At 45.5% G+C, this 14,754-nt stretch overlaps 1 protein-coding gene and 1 pseudogene across 1 annotated transcript in view; both read left to right on the top strand.

Annotated features, from left to right (window-relative positions):
* Window positions 1-14,754, top strand: part of UBA6 (ubiquitin like modifier activating enzyme 6) — a 70,963-nt gene that overhangs the window by 31,133 nt on the left and 25,076 nt on the right. Inside the window, exons 13-17 of the mRNA XM_070395639.1 lie at window positions 184-250; window positions 1,754-1,897; window positions 7,069-7,136; window positions 7,625-7,703; window positions 9,570-9,650. Coding sequence (XP_070251740.1) covers window positions 184-250; window positions 1,754-1,897; window positions 7,069-7,136; window positions 7,625-7,703; window positions 9,570-9,650 — 439 coding nt within the window. The remainder of the gene's footprint in view (window positions 1-183; window positions 251-1,753; window positions 1,898-7,068; window positions 7,137-7,624; window positions 7,704-9,569; window positions 9,651-14,754) is intronic.
* Window positions 4,383-4,937, top strand: LOC139007126 (jun dimerization protein 2 pseudogene; annotated as a pseudogene).

The raw sequence follows: 14,754 nt of genomic DNA on the forward strand, positions 1-14,754 counted from the left end.
TCTTAGGTGAGCGTGGTTTTAAGTAATGTATTTGTGAGCCAGTGTTCAAGTCAGTAAAGCACTTGTGCTTCTACCTGTTAGTAAATTTCCACATTTTTCTACATATATCTTAGATTTGAATATGATCTATTGTTTATTGCATTTGAGAAAACTGAATTTGAGGTGCTTTGTTTTGAATCCTAGATGCAAAAATGATTCAGAAGAGCTGTTGAAACTAGCAACATCTATAGGGGAAACCTTGGAAGAGAAGGTGAGTATTGAAAGTTACAGCTATCAAAGTGTAACATATAAATGTTCTGTATATTAATTTTCTCTTAACCTTCAAATCCAAGCTTTGCTACTTATTGATTCTGACAGGAGACAAGTTACTTGGCTGCATTATATTTTAATTTATAAATTTATAAAATGTTAACATGCCTCAGAGAGTTCTTGTGTATAATAGATAATTTAATCTTTTAAGGTACTTAGAACAGTATATGGCATATAGTAATTCTAATTTGTCACTGCTCTCTATTTTTAGTATTATTATTTTCTCTTCTGATTTACTTGGTTCGTTAACTCAAAATATATGTAAACTATATAAACTCATTAGCTTTCCTATATATAAATTGTCTCTCTTATAAGTTATATATTCATATCTCTTAATTGCATTTTGCATATCATGTGTGGACATATCACCTGGAAAATGGGTTTTTTCATGTTACGGTGCCAGTGCCTGCTGGCCAACAGTTTCATTGTAGCAGATATAAATGTAGCAATGTTTGTGCAGTTATTTGAAAATTATGTTGTTTATGTTGTTACTTTATAAAAATGAAGGAGAAATGAAAGTCTTAACATTAGTAAGAATAATGTCTCATATTTTATGTCATTAAAAGAAAGAAGAAAAAAATAAGTGTACTGAAAACGGTGAATCACTAGTCATAAATGAAAGCCCTTTTATTGCATGTAGAGTGGTTAGAAAAATGTCTGAGAGGTTAAGAACCTTATGATTTCACTCACCTAGAATATCGAACAAAAAAACAAATGAATAAACAAAAACAGACTCTTAGATATACTTTTTATCTACCACTTAGAGCACAAACTGATAGCTAGCTCCTCATCATTTATATGGGTCATTTTATTTTCATTTATCTTTTTTCAAGGTTTTTCCATAGTTTTCATTAAAACTTTTTTTTACAAATTCTGGTTCTTTCTAAATATTGACAGACATCACAGAACTGTTATTTAACAAAACCTATAGATGTTAGATATTTCATTTAATTCTAAATGGTGTGTTTGTGTCACATAAAGAGTAAAAAAGCAAAAATGGCAGGTACTGATAAAGAGAAATATGTACTGCTTGGGAAACTAACATTCAACTGGGTCTTTTATTGTAAGATTAGAACTTTTTTAGGACTTAAAAACTGTTTTAATGTTTTCATTGATTTTTAGAGAGAGAGGAAAGGAGAGAGAAAGATAGAAACATCTTTGAAAAACAGCCATTCTGCTGCCTCCTGCACACCCCTTACTGGGGGTCAGACCTGTAACCTGGTCATGTGACTGACTCAGATTCATATTGGTAACCTTTTGTTGCATGGGATGACACTTAATCCACTGAGCCACAGAGGCTGGGCAGGACTTTAAAACTATTTAGTTAGAGAAACTGGCTTTTTTTGAAGTATAGCTATAAAAAATTCTCACATTAAGTCATTGAAATTTTGAGTGTACTACGGAATACTGTTAATACTATTGTCTTTCCTGGCTTATGTTTCAGCCTGAAGTTAATGCTGACGTTGTGCGTTGGCTCTCTTGGACTGCTCAAGGCTTTTTACCCCCACTTGCTGCAGCAGTAGGAGGTGTTGCCAGCCAAGAAGTATTGAAAGCTGTGACAGGAAAGTTTTCTCCTTTGTGCCAGTGGGTTAGTTCTGTATTTTAGTATTGTTTTATATTTAAGGTTGAATTATCCACCTATACAATGAATGTCTGTTAGGAATTTTAGTATTAGTATATTATAAAAGCAACCTTACAATATTTTTTGATGCATGAGAGAGATCTGATATGCTACCAAAACTTAATTCTATGATTGAAACTGATATGATCATATATTGAGGCTGTTGGATTATAACCCAGAGTTGCCTTCTAGGATGTATTTCCCTCATTTGTGACAGTTAGGGTATGAATTTTCTATCCTTATATTTAGTCTCCTGTATTATTAGGTTAGCATTCATGGACTCTCAGGACTGTTGAACTTGTTCTGAAATTATGACTTCCTAGCTCATTTCCTCGATAGTGTATGCAATTATAAGTGACATATAATATCCCGCAAGCTGGAAAATAAATGTAGAATAGGTACTTATCAAAGAGTAATCAAGGATGTACATGAGGGGGTGCCATCTACACTAATAAAAGAGAAACATGGTAATTAGCGTACGACCGCCACCCTTTTCATTGGCTAATCAGTGAGTATATGCAAATTAACTGTCAGGCAAGATGGCAGCCGGCAGCCAGGCAGCTGGAAGCGAACATGAGGCTTGCTTGCTTCAGTGAAGGAGGACTCCAACGTTCCCCGCCTGCCTTGCCGGCCTCTGAGCAGGCAGTTTGAGACTTTGTAACAAATATAGAAGCTAAACAAAACCCCAGAAACCAGCTTTCAGCCGCCGGGATCTCAGAGCTGGAGTTATACATTGTGTCGATTATAGAATGCAAACAAACCAGATACCAGCTTTCAGCAGCCGAGGCCTCAGAGCTAGAGCCAGAGCTAAAGCTGGCCCAGAATAAAAAAGAAAAAAAGGAGCGGTTGGGAGCTTCAGTCAATTGCCAGCCTGAAGGCAGCCCTCAGCCCCTCACCCAGACTGGCCAGGCACCCCAGTGGGGACCCCCACCCTGAAGGGGGAGTGACCAGCTGCAAACAGCCATCATCCCCTCATCCAGGCTGGCCAGGCACCCAAGCAGAACCCCCACCCTGATCCAGGACACCCTTAAGGGCAAACCAGCCGGCCCCCAGGCCTCTATCCTATATAGTAAAAGGGTAATATGCCTCCTAGCACCGGGATCAGCGGAGCCGCGAGGCCTCCTGGCACTGGATCAGCGTGACAGGGGGCAGCGCCCAAACCCCCTGATCGCCCTGCGACTGTGTGTGTGACGGTACGGCGTCCCAACCCCCCTGATCGGCCCTGCTCTGTGTGTGACAGGGTGCGGCGCCCCAACACCCCCCGCCCCCCACAGGCCCTACTCTGTGGGTGATGGGGTAGAGCCATAACCACCCCATTGGCCCTGCCCTGAGTGTGACAGTGGAGGCGCCCCAACCCCCTCATCGGCCCTGCTCTGTGGGTGATAGAGGGCGGCGCCCCAACCCCCTGATCCGCCCTGCTCTGTGTGTGACAGGGGCCGGTGCCCTAACTCCCCTATTGGCCCTACTCTGTGAGTGACAGGGGGAGCTCCTCAACCCCCTGATCGGCCCTGCTCTGTGTGTGACAGGGGGAGCTCCCCAACCCCCTGATGGGCCCTGCTCTGTGGGTGACAGGGGGGAGCTCCCCAACCCCCTGATGGGCCCTGCTCTGTGCATGACAGGGGGGCAGCACTCAACCCCCTGATGGGCCCTGCTCTGTGCGTGACGGGGTGGCACCGCAACCTCCCCATCAACCCTGCCTTGAGTGTGACAGAGGGCCGTGCCCCAACCCCCCAATCGGCCCTACCCTGAGCGTGACTGAGGGTGGCATCGCAACCTCCCAATCCACCCTGCTCTCTGCATGACAGGGGGCAGTGCCCCAACTCCCCAATCAGCCCTGCTCTGAGCCCGACCAGGGGCTGCACCTAGGGATTGGGCCTTCCCTCTGCCACCCAGGAGCAGGCCTAAGCCAGCAGGTCGTTATCTCCCGAGGGGTCCCAGACTGCGAGAGGGCACAGGCTGGGCTGAGGGATTCCCCTCCCCTCCCCCCAGTGCACAAATTTTTGTGCACCGGGCCTCTAGTCCTATATAATAAAAGCCCAGCGACCAAAACAGCAGAACAACCAGAGACCAGAACCACCACGGCCCCTCACTGGGGCTGGCCCTGCCCCCCCGCAAGTGGTTAGGGGCTATCAAGCAGGCAGGCAGAGTGTTTAGGGATGATCAGGCAGGCAGACGAGTGGTTAGGGGCGATCAGGTAGGCAGGCGAGCAGTTAGGGGCGATCAGGTAGGCAGGCGAGCGGTTGGGGCGATCAGGCAAGCAGGCGAGCCGTCAGGGGTGATGAGGCAGGCAGGCAGAGCACCACGATCCATCACCTCAAAGCGGGAGACTCAGGCCACCCACCACAGCCTGCAGGAGGGATGCTCGGTGGCTGTGATGGGAGGTGCTGGCGGCGGTGGATGCTGCAGGGCAGGGCTGGTGCCATGGCGGCTCCTGAGTGGGCATGGTGCCTGCAGCCTGGCCCAGGCCCTGGGTTGCAGCCTTCGCCCACGGCTTCTGCAGGGTTGGACTGCCACTCCTCCTGCTATGATGCCTGGGCAGATCCCGGACCCTTCCATGACTGTGGGCTCTGCCAGGACTCGGCCCCCTGACTGGACTCCCAGCTCGGACCTGACAGCAGAGGAGCTGAAATACGCTAACATCCACAACATTGGGGCCATGATCGCCCCTTTGCACTTCCTGGAGGTGACACTGGGCAAGAGGCCGCAACCTGTGAAAAGTGGGCTAGACGAGGAGTGGAGGAGGAAAAGGCGCCAGGAAAAGAACAAAGTGGCGGCAGTCCGATGCCGGAACAAAAAGGAGCGGATGGAGTTTCTGTAGTGGGAATCTGAGAGGTTAGAGCTCATGAATGCAGAGCTGAAAACCCAGATGGAGGAGCTGAAGCAGGAGCAGCAGCAGCTCATCCTGATGCTCAACCGGCATCGCCCCATCTGCATCATCAGGACCAACAGAGTTAAGACCCCCGACTAAGAAGGCAACCCACTGCTGGAGCAGCTGGAGAAGAAGTGATCATGGGCTGGGAGGAGGAAGGGGAGGAGGAGGAGATGGGGAGAGGAAGGAGAAGGAGGGTCCCAGAGGGCTCTTCCTTGCTGCATGAAAAACTCTTCAATGAGGCTCAGCACAGCCAGCATCGGCCAGGCTTTTTTGTGAAACTCAGATCAGCCACACCAGGGGAAGAAACCCAGGCTGATGAAACCCAGGACCAAGAGCTGAGACCAAAGTAGTCCTGAGAGGGGGCTGTTCTGCCTGGGGCCAGGCTTGCAGGAGGCAGGACAGAGGCTCTGGGCCAGAGAGATGCCCAACCAGGCAGCTGTGGGCACTTCTCCAGCATCTCCACCAGGGCACCCACCCAAAGGACCTCCGAGCAGTCAGGAAAAGCCATGAGTTGGAACCAAAATTAGGCTGAGTATGGAACTCGGAGCGAAACTGGACTCCCAGCTCGGCCCTGCAATCTGTTTGCCCCCAGCCCTGACCCTGACCCTGACACAAGGCTGGAGAAGGGCACAGTGCCAGGCCCTGCTGTACCCACCCACCATGGTCCAGCTCAGTCCTGCCCAGGGTGGCAGCTGGGGCACACCCTCGCCGGCCCTGCTGGAGTTGCTGTGGGCATGAGGCATGGGCACCCTTCCAAAGCACATACTCACTGAATGTTTACAGACAGGCTGTCCTGGCAGGGCTCTCAACTGCACATGTTTTTTATACTTGTTTTAAAAATATTTTTTACAAAAAAAAGATTTTATACAAGCAATATATAAATGGATTTCTATAATCACCCAGTGTGATACAGTATAAATATGCTATGGTTTGTTTGTTACGAACAGATATTCATTAGTTATGGCCGGTGCTTGTAACTTATAAGTACTGTAGTCTGGGTGTTGGGTGTGGCAGGGGCGGGGGTGCGGTGCATTTCCATACTGGTAAACCCTTCATAGTATTCAGTTCTGTGTCGCTCAGTAAACATTACTCTTAAAAAAAAAGAGAGAGAGGCCCAGGCTACCTGGCCGGGGTTGCTTCGGTGGGTGGGCAGGGCCTGCCTCTGCAGGGTGATCGATCTGGGGGCCCTGCCCTCGCTTGCCCCACAGAGGGAGGCCCAGGCCACCGGCCAGTGACGCTGTGGTGAGTGTGCGGAGCTGGCCAGCGATCGCACCCTACGCCTGTCTCCTGCAGAGGAAGGCGACTGGTGGCAGGGGGCAGCTCTGCAGAGATGGCAGGCAGTGGGGGGAACGGGGGTGGGGCCAGCTGCCAACAGCCAGGGAAGAAAAGCCCCGATAGGCCCTGATGTCAGGCCAGGCTTAGGGATCCTAACATCCGCGGGGTCCCAGATTGCAAGAGGGTGCAGGCCAGGGTGAGGGACCCCCCACCCCGCTCCCGAGTGCACGAATTTTTGGGCATCCAGGCCTCTAGTAAGAATATAAGACCCCAAAGAGGCATTGGGCAGTTGAAGCTTATATGCCATCTGGACAAATGAGAGGGAGGCAGGGGCCTGGGATTTCAAAGGGAAGGCAGGCAATTTATATAAATAGATGAAAAAGATCAAACATGTAGTAAACAAATTCTTGCTGGAATACAGAGGGAAGTTCACAAAACAGGCTTTGCTAGATTCCTACCTTGTTGCCACATTTATGTTGCTAAAGTGATGCTCCCTTCCTTTCAGCAGGTTTTTCTATTTGAATTCCTTTAGGTAGGTGAAGTGAGAGGGTCAAAGGATCTTTTTAAGTCTTTAATAACCAGCTTAAAATCAACTTCCCAAAAGGCATATTTTGGGGTGGCAAAACTTTTTTCCTCTTCATTACTTATTCAGATGTAGCTAAAATTGAATGGGACTTCCAGAGTTTTTATGTAGTTATAGAAAATAGATTTGGAGGTGAAGTTTTCTTTTGTTTGTTGAAACAAACATCTTTAAGATGGCTATATTACATGAATCAAATTATATCTTTTAACAAATCCTTCAGGTTTAATCATTGCTTTAATGAAAGAATACAGGAGTGTATATATAAAAACAATTACATTTTGAATCTATTATTTTATTCTACATTGGTATTTTATTATTTTTCTTAATTATTAAATAACTACAGAAGAGAACTACTTTTTCTCTTAAGTTCTATACATAGTAAGTTATTTTTTTATCTTCTATTTTAAGTTATACATTGAAGCAGCAGATATTGTCGAGTTCCTAAGCAAACCGGAACGGGAAGAATTTCTCCCACGGTAATACTGGGATTTCTGTTGTTTTTTTCTTATTTGTATATTTGTAATAGGCAACCAAGTTAAAAGAGCTTTTGTTTAAACATGCAGTTGTTTTTAAATTAAATGTCTTTTCTGAAACCTAGCCCATTTGCTTCTGCAGTCATTTTCCTTTTTAGAGCTGACATGTCATAATGCCATATGTCTTTACCACTTTATAAATTATAAATAAAAAGTTTTAAATTATATATTTTTATGAGAATGGTTAGCATTCAAAATACCACTCTGATGAACAGTTGCTATCTGCAACTTTTATTTGTATCAGCGATTCACCTTTTTGAGTCACGAATCTCTGAGAATCTGATTAAAGCTTATGGATTCATTCGCTCCAAAATCACATACCCCAAAAGTTCTGCCTTCAATTTAAAGTACTTTAAGTTTGTGTCAACAATGAAACTAATCTTAATGTTTTAAATGCCTTTCTGTTTTCTTTGGTATGTTCTTTTCTTCAGAGGAGATAGATATGATGCCTTACGAGCCTGCATTGGAGACACTTTGTGTCAGAAGCTTCAAAATTTGAATATCTTCTTAGTAAGTATAATAATGATGAAGATAAATAGTACATTCAAACTGCTATTATATATCATCAAGTAAATTTATTAAAGCAAATTTGACTATAAAATGAGTAGTTTCTAACGTAGTAGACATTCAGTAAATCTTTAGAACAGGAGTTTACAGACTGTGGCTGGCAAACCAAATCCATCTTTCTACTTGTTAAAGTTTCATTGGAGCACATTCATTCACTTATTATTGTCTAGAATTTCTTTCTGCTATAATACTAGTTTGACAGAGACCATATGGAGTGAAGCTGAAAATATTTGCTGTTTGGCCTTTTACAGAAAATATTTTCCAGCCCTGATCTAAGGAATTAATACATTTAAGATGAAAATATGTGTATTATAGTTTTGAACATTACATAATTTCTAGAAATACATTAAAATTGGTTGGGTGTTTGTTTTTTGTGTTTCTCTTTTTTTTCTCACCAAATGGAAGAATATGGAGGTGCATTCTATCTTTCTTAAATTACCAGAGAATCTTTTTTATTAAAATACTAGAGGCCTGGTGCACGGATTTGTGCACCCATGGGGTCCCACAGCCTGGCCTGCGCCCTCTTGTAATGTGGGACCCCTCGGGGGATGTAGTAGTGCACAAAGCGGCAGGTGGCCAGGGAGGAGCCTGAGCCCAGACCGGGCACTGCACCGCTTTTGCTCATCCCCGCCCCGCTGCACCTGCTGCTGCCACTGCTCAGTAGTGCTACTGTGGAGGTGGGAAAGGCTCATGCCATCGCAGTTGTGCTTGTCAGCCATGAGCCCGGCATCTGGAGCCCGGTGTCTGGCATCTGTCAGTCAGCTGAGTGGCGCTTCCACTGTGGGAGCGCACTGACCACCATAGGGCTGCTCCTGCATTGAGCGTTTGCCCCCTGGTGGTCAGTGTGTGTCATAGCAACTGGTCACTTAGGGTTTTATATATATACTAGAGGCCCAGTGCACAAGATTCGTGCACTGGAGGAGGGGGTCCCTCAGCCCGGCCTATGTCCTCTTGCTGTCTGGGACCCCACTGCCTGCAATGGAGGTGGGAGAGGCTCCTGCCACCACCGCTGCACTCGCCAGCTGTGAGTCTGGCTTCTGGCTGAGTGGCGTTCCCCCTGTGGGAGTACATTGACTACCAGGGGGCAGCTCCTGCGTTGAGTGTCTGCCCCTGGTGGTCAGTGCACGTCACAGTGACTGGTCGTTCGGCCGTTCGGTCAGTTTGCATATTACGCTTTTATTATATAGGATAGATTGCACTGATGATTTTTGCTGTGTTTTTAGCTTATATTTTAAAAAAGAACTTACTATTTGGCTTTCCTTGGAATTTTAAAATGTTTTCTCTTTGAAGGAAAGGCAAATATTGTGCTTTTTCTTACTTTTTTTAAAATTATATATTTTATTTGTTTTTAAATTTTATTTTATTGTTTAAGGTATTACAAATAATACATATGTCTCCTTTTTTTCCCCCCATTGACCTCCCTTCTACCTCCCCTACCCCCCAGCACGTGCCCTCACTGCCGCCCCCTTCCCCCCAAACTCCAGTGTCTTGCATCTGTTGGTTTTGCTTATATGCATACATACAAGTCCTTTGGTTGATCTCTTACCCACCCTCCCGACCCTCCCCTACCTCCTGCTGTAGTTTGACAGTCTTACTTTGGTTTATACCTTTTTTTATTTTCTGTAACTGACACTTAATAATGGCATCATAAACCAGTTAAAACTTTAAACTAAAATGAATCAAACATGTTAAAGTTATTTTTAAAGTGTTTATTGTGAGTTAACATTTGATGAAAATTATTATGAAATTGCTCTTTAGTAAGTAGAAGGTCTGATTTTATTTACTTTGATATATTTTTCTTCTCCATAGGTAGGATGTGGAGCCATAGGCTGTGAAATGTTAAAAAATTTTGCTTTACTTGGTGTTGGCACAAGCAAAGAGAAGGGAATGGTAAGACAAAAATCTTTGAGAGTTAAAGTGTATACATATTTTTTTTTGATGTCCACTTTTGAACTGCATAGATCTGAAGTATTGAATTTTGAGGATAGGTTATTTAGCTAGAAATTGAAAGATTCAAGTAGTGTGACCACTTGTCAAAAGTTATGCAACTCTTTGGCAAAATGCTTTAATTCTTTGCTCCTAAATTTCATTCTTTAATACTGTGCAGCTGATATCTGTACAACCTACCTCATAATGTTATTATGAAGATCAAATGTGAAAGAGCTTTGGAAACTTTAAAGTATATAAATATTGTTATTATTTTATTAGATACTAGTTAATTATTAAGTAAATCTTTAAAATGGGAAGAACTAACATTAGAAAGTTGAAGACTAATCAGATATAATTTCAGTTAGTGATTATCAAAAGAAGGGAATAATATAAACTCGTGTATACAATTTAAATTCTTAAGACTATAAGTGTGAGTTACTTGGAAAGCCATGTCATATATTTTAATAAAAATATATTTCAAATTAAGATGTAAACTAGCTTCCCAGAGTATTGACTTCAGATTTGTCATGGTGACTAATAGCGAATAATTTTATAGTTAATTAAACTTGGTTTATTGTTTCACTCAAAGAGGTTATTCGTTATTCCTGCTCAGTATTTCTAAATGTTGTGTTCTACATACTGCTATTAATTCTAGTGGTTTTAAATACATTTCTCAAAAAAGAAAATCCTTGGTTGCATGCATTTGGCAATCACCTGAATACTTTTAACTTCTTGTAAATTCACAGTGCACATCCTATCTAATAAAAGAGAAACATGGTAATTAGCCATACCTCCGCTACCCTTTCCATTGGCTAATCAGGGCGATATGCAAATTAACTGCCAGCCAAGATGGCGGCCGGCAGCCAGGCAGCTTGAAGGGAACAGGAGGCTTGCTTGCTCCAGTGACAGAGGAAGCCAACGTTCCCCGCCTGCTGCTGCTGGCCTCTGAGCTTGCAGTTTGAAACATTGTTACAAATATAGAAGCTAAACAAAACCCCAGTAACCTGCTTTCAACCAGCCGGGATCTCACAGCTGGAGTTGAAACAGTGTTTCGATTATAGAACCCAAACAAACCAGATACCTGCTTGTAGCAGCCGAGGCCTCAGAGCTGGAGCCAAGCCTCAGAGCTAAAGCTGGCCCAGAATTTTAAAAAAAGAGAAAAAGGAGAGGTTGAGAGCTTCAGTCACCCGCCAGCCTGAAAATGGCCCTCAGCCCCTCACCCAGACTGGCCAGGCACCCCAGTGGGGACCCCCACCCTGAAGGGGGTGTGACCAGCTGCAAACAGCCATCAGCCCCTCACCCAGGCTGGCCAGGCACCCAAGCGGGACCCCCACCCTGATCCAGGACACCCTTCAGGGCAAACCAGCTGGCCCCCACCTGTGCACCCGGCCTCTATCCTATATAGTAAAAGGGTAATATGCCTCCCAGCACCGGAATCAGCAGAGCCACGAGGCCTCCCAGCACCGGGATCAGTGTGACAGGGGGCAGCACCCAAACCCCCTGATCACCCTGTGGTTCTGTGTGTGATAGGGGGCGGGGCCACAACCTCCCTATCTGCCCTGCTCTGTTCGTGACGGGAAGGCGCCCCAACCCCCTGATCAGCCCTGTTCTGTGCCTGATAGAGGGGAGCTCCCAAACCCCCTGATCGCCCCGCGGCTCTGTGTGTGACAGGGTGCGGTACCCCAACTCCCCCCCCCCCCCCCACGGGCCCTGCTCTGTGTGTGACGTGGTAGAGCCATAACCTCCCCATCAGCCCTGCCCTGAGTGTGACAGTGGCGGCGCCCCAACCCCCTGATCGGCCCTGCTCTGTGGGTGATAGAGGGCAGCGTCCCAACTCCCCCCTCCACCCATGGACCCTGCTCTGTGTGTGACAGGGTAGAGCCATAACCTCCCCATTGGCCCTGCCCTGAGTGTGACAGGGTGCGGCGCCCCAACCCCCTGATCTGCCCTGCTCTATGTGTGATAAGGGGCGGTGCCCCAATCGGCCCCTACTCTGTGAGTGACAGGGTGGAGCTCCTCCATCCCCTGATCGGCACTGCTCTGTGCGTGACAGGGGGGAGCCCAAACCCCCCTGATGGGCCCTGCTCTGTGAGTGACTGGGCAGCACCCCAACCCCCTGATTGGCCCTGCTCTGTGAGTGACAGGGGGCAGCGCCCCATCCACCCTACTCTGTGCATGACAGGGGGTGGTGCCGCAACCTCCCCATCGTCCCTGCCTTGAGTGTGACGGGGCGGTGCCCCAACCCCCAAATCAGCCCTGCTCTGAGCCCGACCAGGGGCTGCACCTAGGGATTGGGCCTGCCCTCTGCCACCCGGGAGCAGGTCTAAGCCAGCAGGTCGTTATCTCCCGAGGGGTCCCAGACTGCTAGAGGGCACAGGATGGGCTGAGGGACCCCTCCTCCCCCCCGAGTGCACAAATTTTTGTGCACCGGGCCTCTAGTTCTATATAATAAAAGCCTAATATGCTAACTGTCTGGTTGGCCATTCAACCAATCAAAGCATAATATGCTAATGATATGCCAAAGCTGTTCAACTGCTCGCAATGACATGCACTGACCACCAGGGGGCAGATCCTCCAATTGGTAGGTTAGCTTGCCGCTACGGTCAGGCTGATTGGAACTAAGTGAGACGAGCTGGAGATGCCTTGGAACCCTCCCATGACCCCTCCCCAGCTGGCCAACCTCCCGCATCCCTCCACAGCCCCGATCGTGCACCGATGGGGTCCCTCAGCCTGGCCTGTGTCCTCTCACAATCTGGGACCCCTTGGGGGATGTTGGAGAGTCGGTTTCGGCCCGATCCCGCAGGCCAGGCCGAGGGACGAATTCGTGCACCGGGCATGTAGTCTATATATATAAAAGCCTAAGGAACTGTTATGACTGGTCAACCAAATGACCAATGAACCAGTTGCTATGACGCACACTGACCACCAGGGGAAAGATGCTCAATGCAGGAGCTTCCCCCTGGTGGTCAGTGTGCTCCCACAGCTAACCTCCTATTTCCAACCATCCTCCCACAGTCCCTACCCACCCCCCCCACCCCACCCCCCGCCAGCTAACCTCCCAGCTCCAATCAGCCAGATGGGGACTGGGTGAGATAGGCCCCGATTGGCCCTGATCACCGGCCAGGCCAAGGGACCCCACCCATGCACAAATTCGTGCACTAGGCCTCTAGTTAGCATATAAAGATTAGAAAAAGAGTTTCAGTAAACAAACCTACTGACTTCAGGTAACAAAACAAGGTAAGTTAATTGGGACAGGTTTTTATCTTATTGCAAAGACATCGACTTGCTGTGTAAAAAAAAAATGTTTAAGTCTTTACATAGGTAGCAAAACTCACTGAAAAGAAGGAAAGAGAAACAAGGTTCCAGGAAACAAAAGAGAAATTAATTCCTAAACTGAAAGTTGTGGTGACTTCTAAGCATTTGTCTTTTTCTTTTCTTTTCTTTTCTTTTTGTTGATTTTTAGAGAGAGAAAGTGAGAGAGAGTTTGGGGTCATCAATTTGTTGTTCCACCTGTTTATATAATCATTGGTTGATTCTTGCCGACCAGGGATTTAACCTGCGACCTTTGTGCATTTGGACAGTGCTCTGACCAACTGAATTACCAGGCCAGGGCCAAGCATTTCTGTCTGGAATATTTGTCCAAAACATTAAATAGAGAGAGAAGTCACTCATGACAAATTAAAACACAGAGCATGCACCACACTGGTAAATGGGGTCCAAAATTATACAAAAATTTTAAGCAGAGAATTAATATAGCAAATTTAGGACCATTGAAACCTCTAGAGCTCTGACTAAAACAAATGCAAAACTGCATCATGACGATTCACAATAAAAAGTGATAATCAGCTAGGAAAAAAGTACCACCTCGAAAAACAATCAGCCAAGGAAAATGAAAGAATTAGTACTCTCTAAGTACTGTAGGTAATAGGAGTGCTACAGATAATAGAAAAATCTAGAGATAATAGAACAAACTTAAAAATGAAGTTAGAAATAATCAGAGATTAAAGTAAGTAAATAAAAAGAGAAATGATCAAAGATTAAAAAAAAGGAAAAGAAACTGGGAAAAGGCACTGAAATTTTCCACAAAAAGCCAAATAAGAACTTCTATATAGTAAGTGAGCTCAAAATTCAAATATAGCTGAAGTGAGAATTTAATGGAAATTGCATAGTCCAATGTAAGTGCAGAATTTCCATAGAGAATGAGGAAGAGACAGTTTCCAAGGATAATGGCAAAAGTTTTAACTTTGAATGATAAGTGCATAATGCAGATGATATGTTATAGAGTTGTGTACTTGAAATCTGGTTTTATTAATGTCATTCCAATAAATTCAATTTTAAAAAGTAAACATAAAGTAATGAAAACTGAGATATGGGCAACAACCACCAAAATGAAAAGAGACAAGTGTGTTCAAACAAATCAAAGGCAAAGAGAAAAAGAGAAATTATCTAATAGACTTCTCATCAACAAGAAATGCATACCTATGCCCTGGCTGGTGTGCTCAGTTAGTTGAGTGTCAGTCACTGGTTCAATTACCAGTTAGGGCACATGCTCGGGTTACAAGCTCAATCCCCAGTAGGGTGCTGCAGGAGGCAGTCAGTGAATGTTCCTCGTATCATTGTTTCTCTCTCTCTTTAAAAATCAATAAAAACATTTTTTTAAAAAGAAATGCAGCCTTAACCGGTTTGGCTCAGTGGATAGAGCGTCGGCCTGCGGACTGGGGGGTCCCAGGTGGGATTCCGGTCAAGGGCATGTACCTTGGTTGTGGGCACATCCCCAGTAGGGGGTGTGCAGGAGGCAGCTGTTCGATGTTTCTCTCTCATCGATGTTTCTAACTCTCTATCCCTCTCCCTTCCTCTCTGTAAAAGAAAAAAGGCAATAAAATATATATTTTAAAAAAGAAAAAGAAAAAGAAATATACACCTAAAGATAGGGAATCAGATCTTCACAGTGCAAGGTCAAATTACTATCAACCCAGATTTCTGTACCCAGCTAATTATCCTTCAAGACAAGATATTTGACAAGTAAAATGATGAAAAACTATCACTAACAGGTTCTCACTGAAAG

The sequence above is a fragment of the Myotis yumanensis genome, unplaced genomic scaffold (genome assembly GCF_028538775.1).
Source record: "Myotis yumanensis isolate MYYU_CA2020_CCGP unplaced genomic scaffold, mMyoYum1.0.hap1 SCAF_1, whole genome shotgun sequence".
In the NCBI taxonomy this organism is placed as follows: domain Eukaryota; kingdom Metazoa; phylum Chordata; class Mammalia; order Chiroptera; family Vespertilionidae; genus Myotis; species Myotis yumanensis.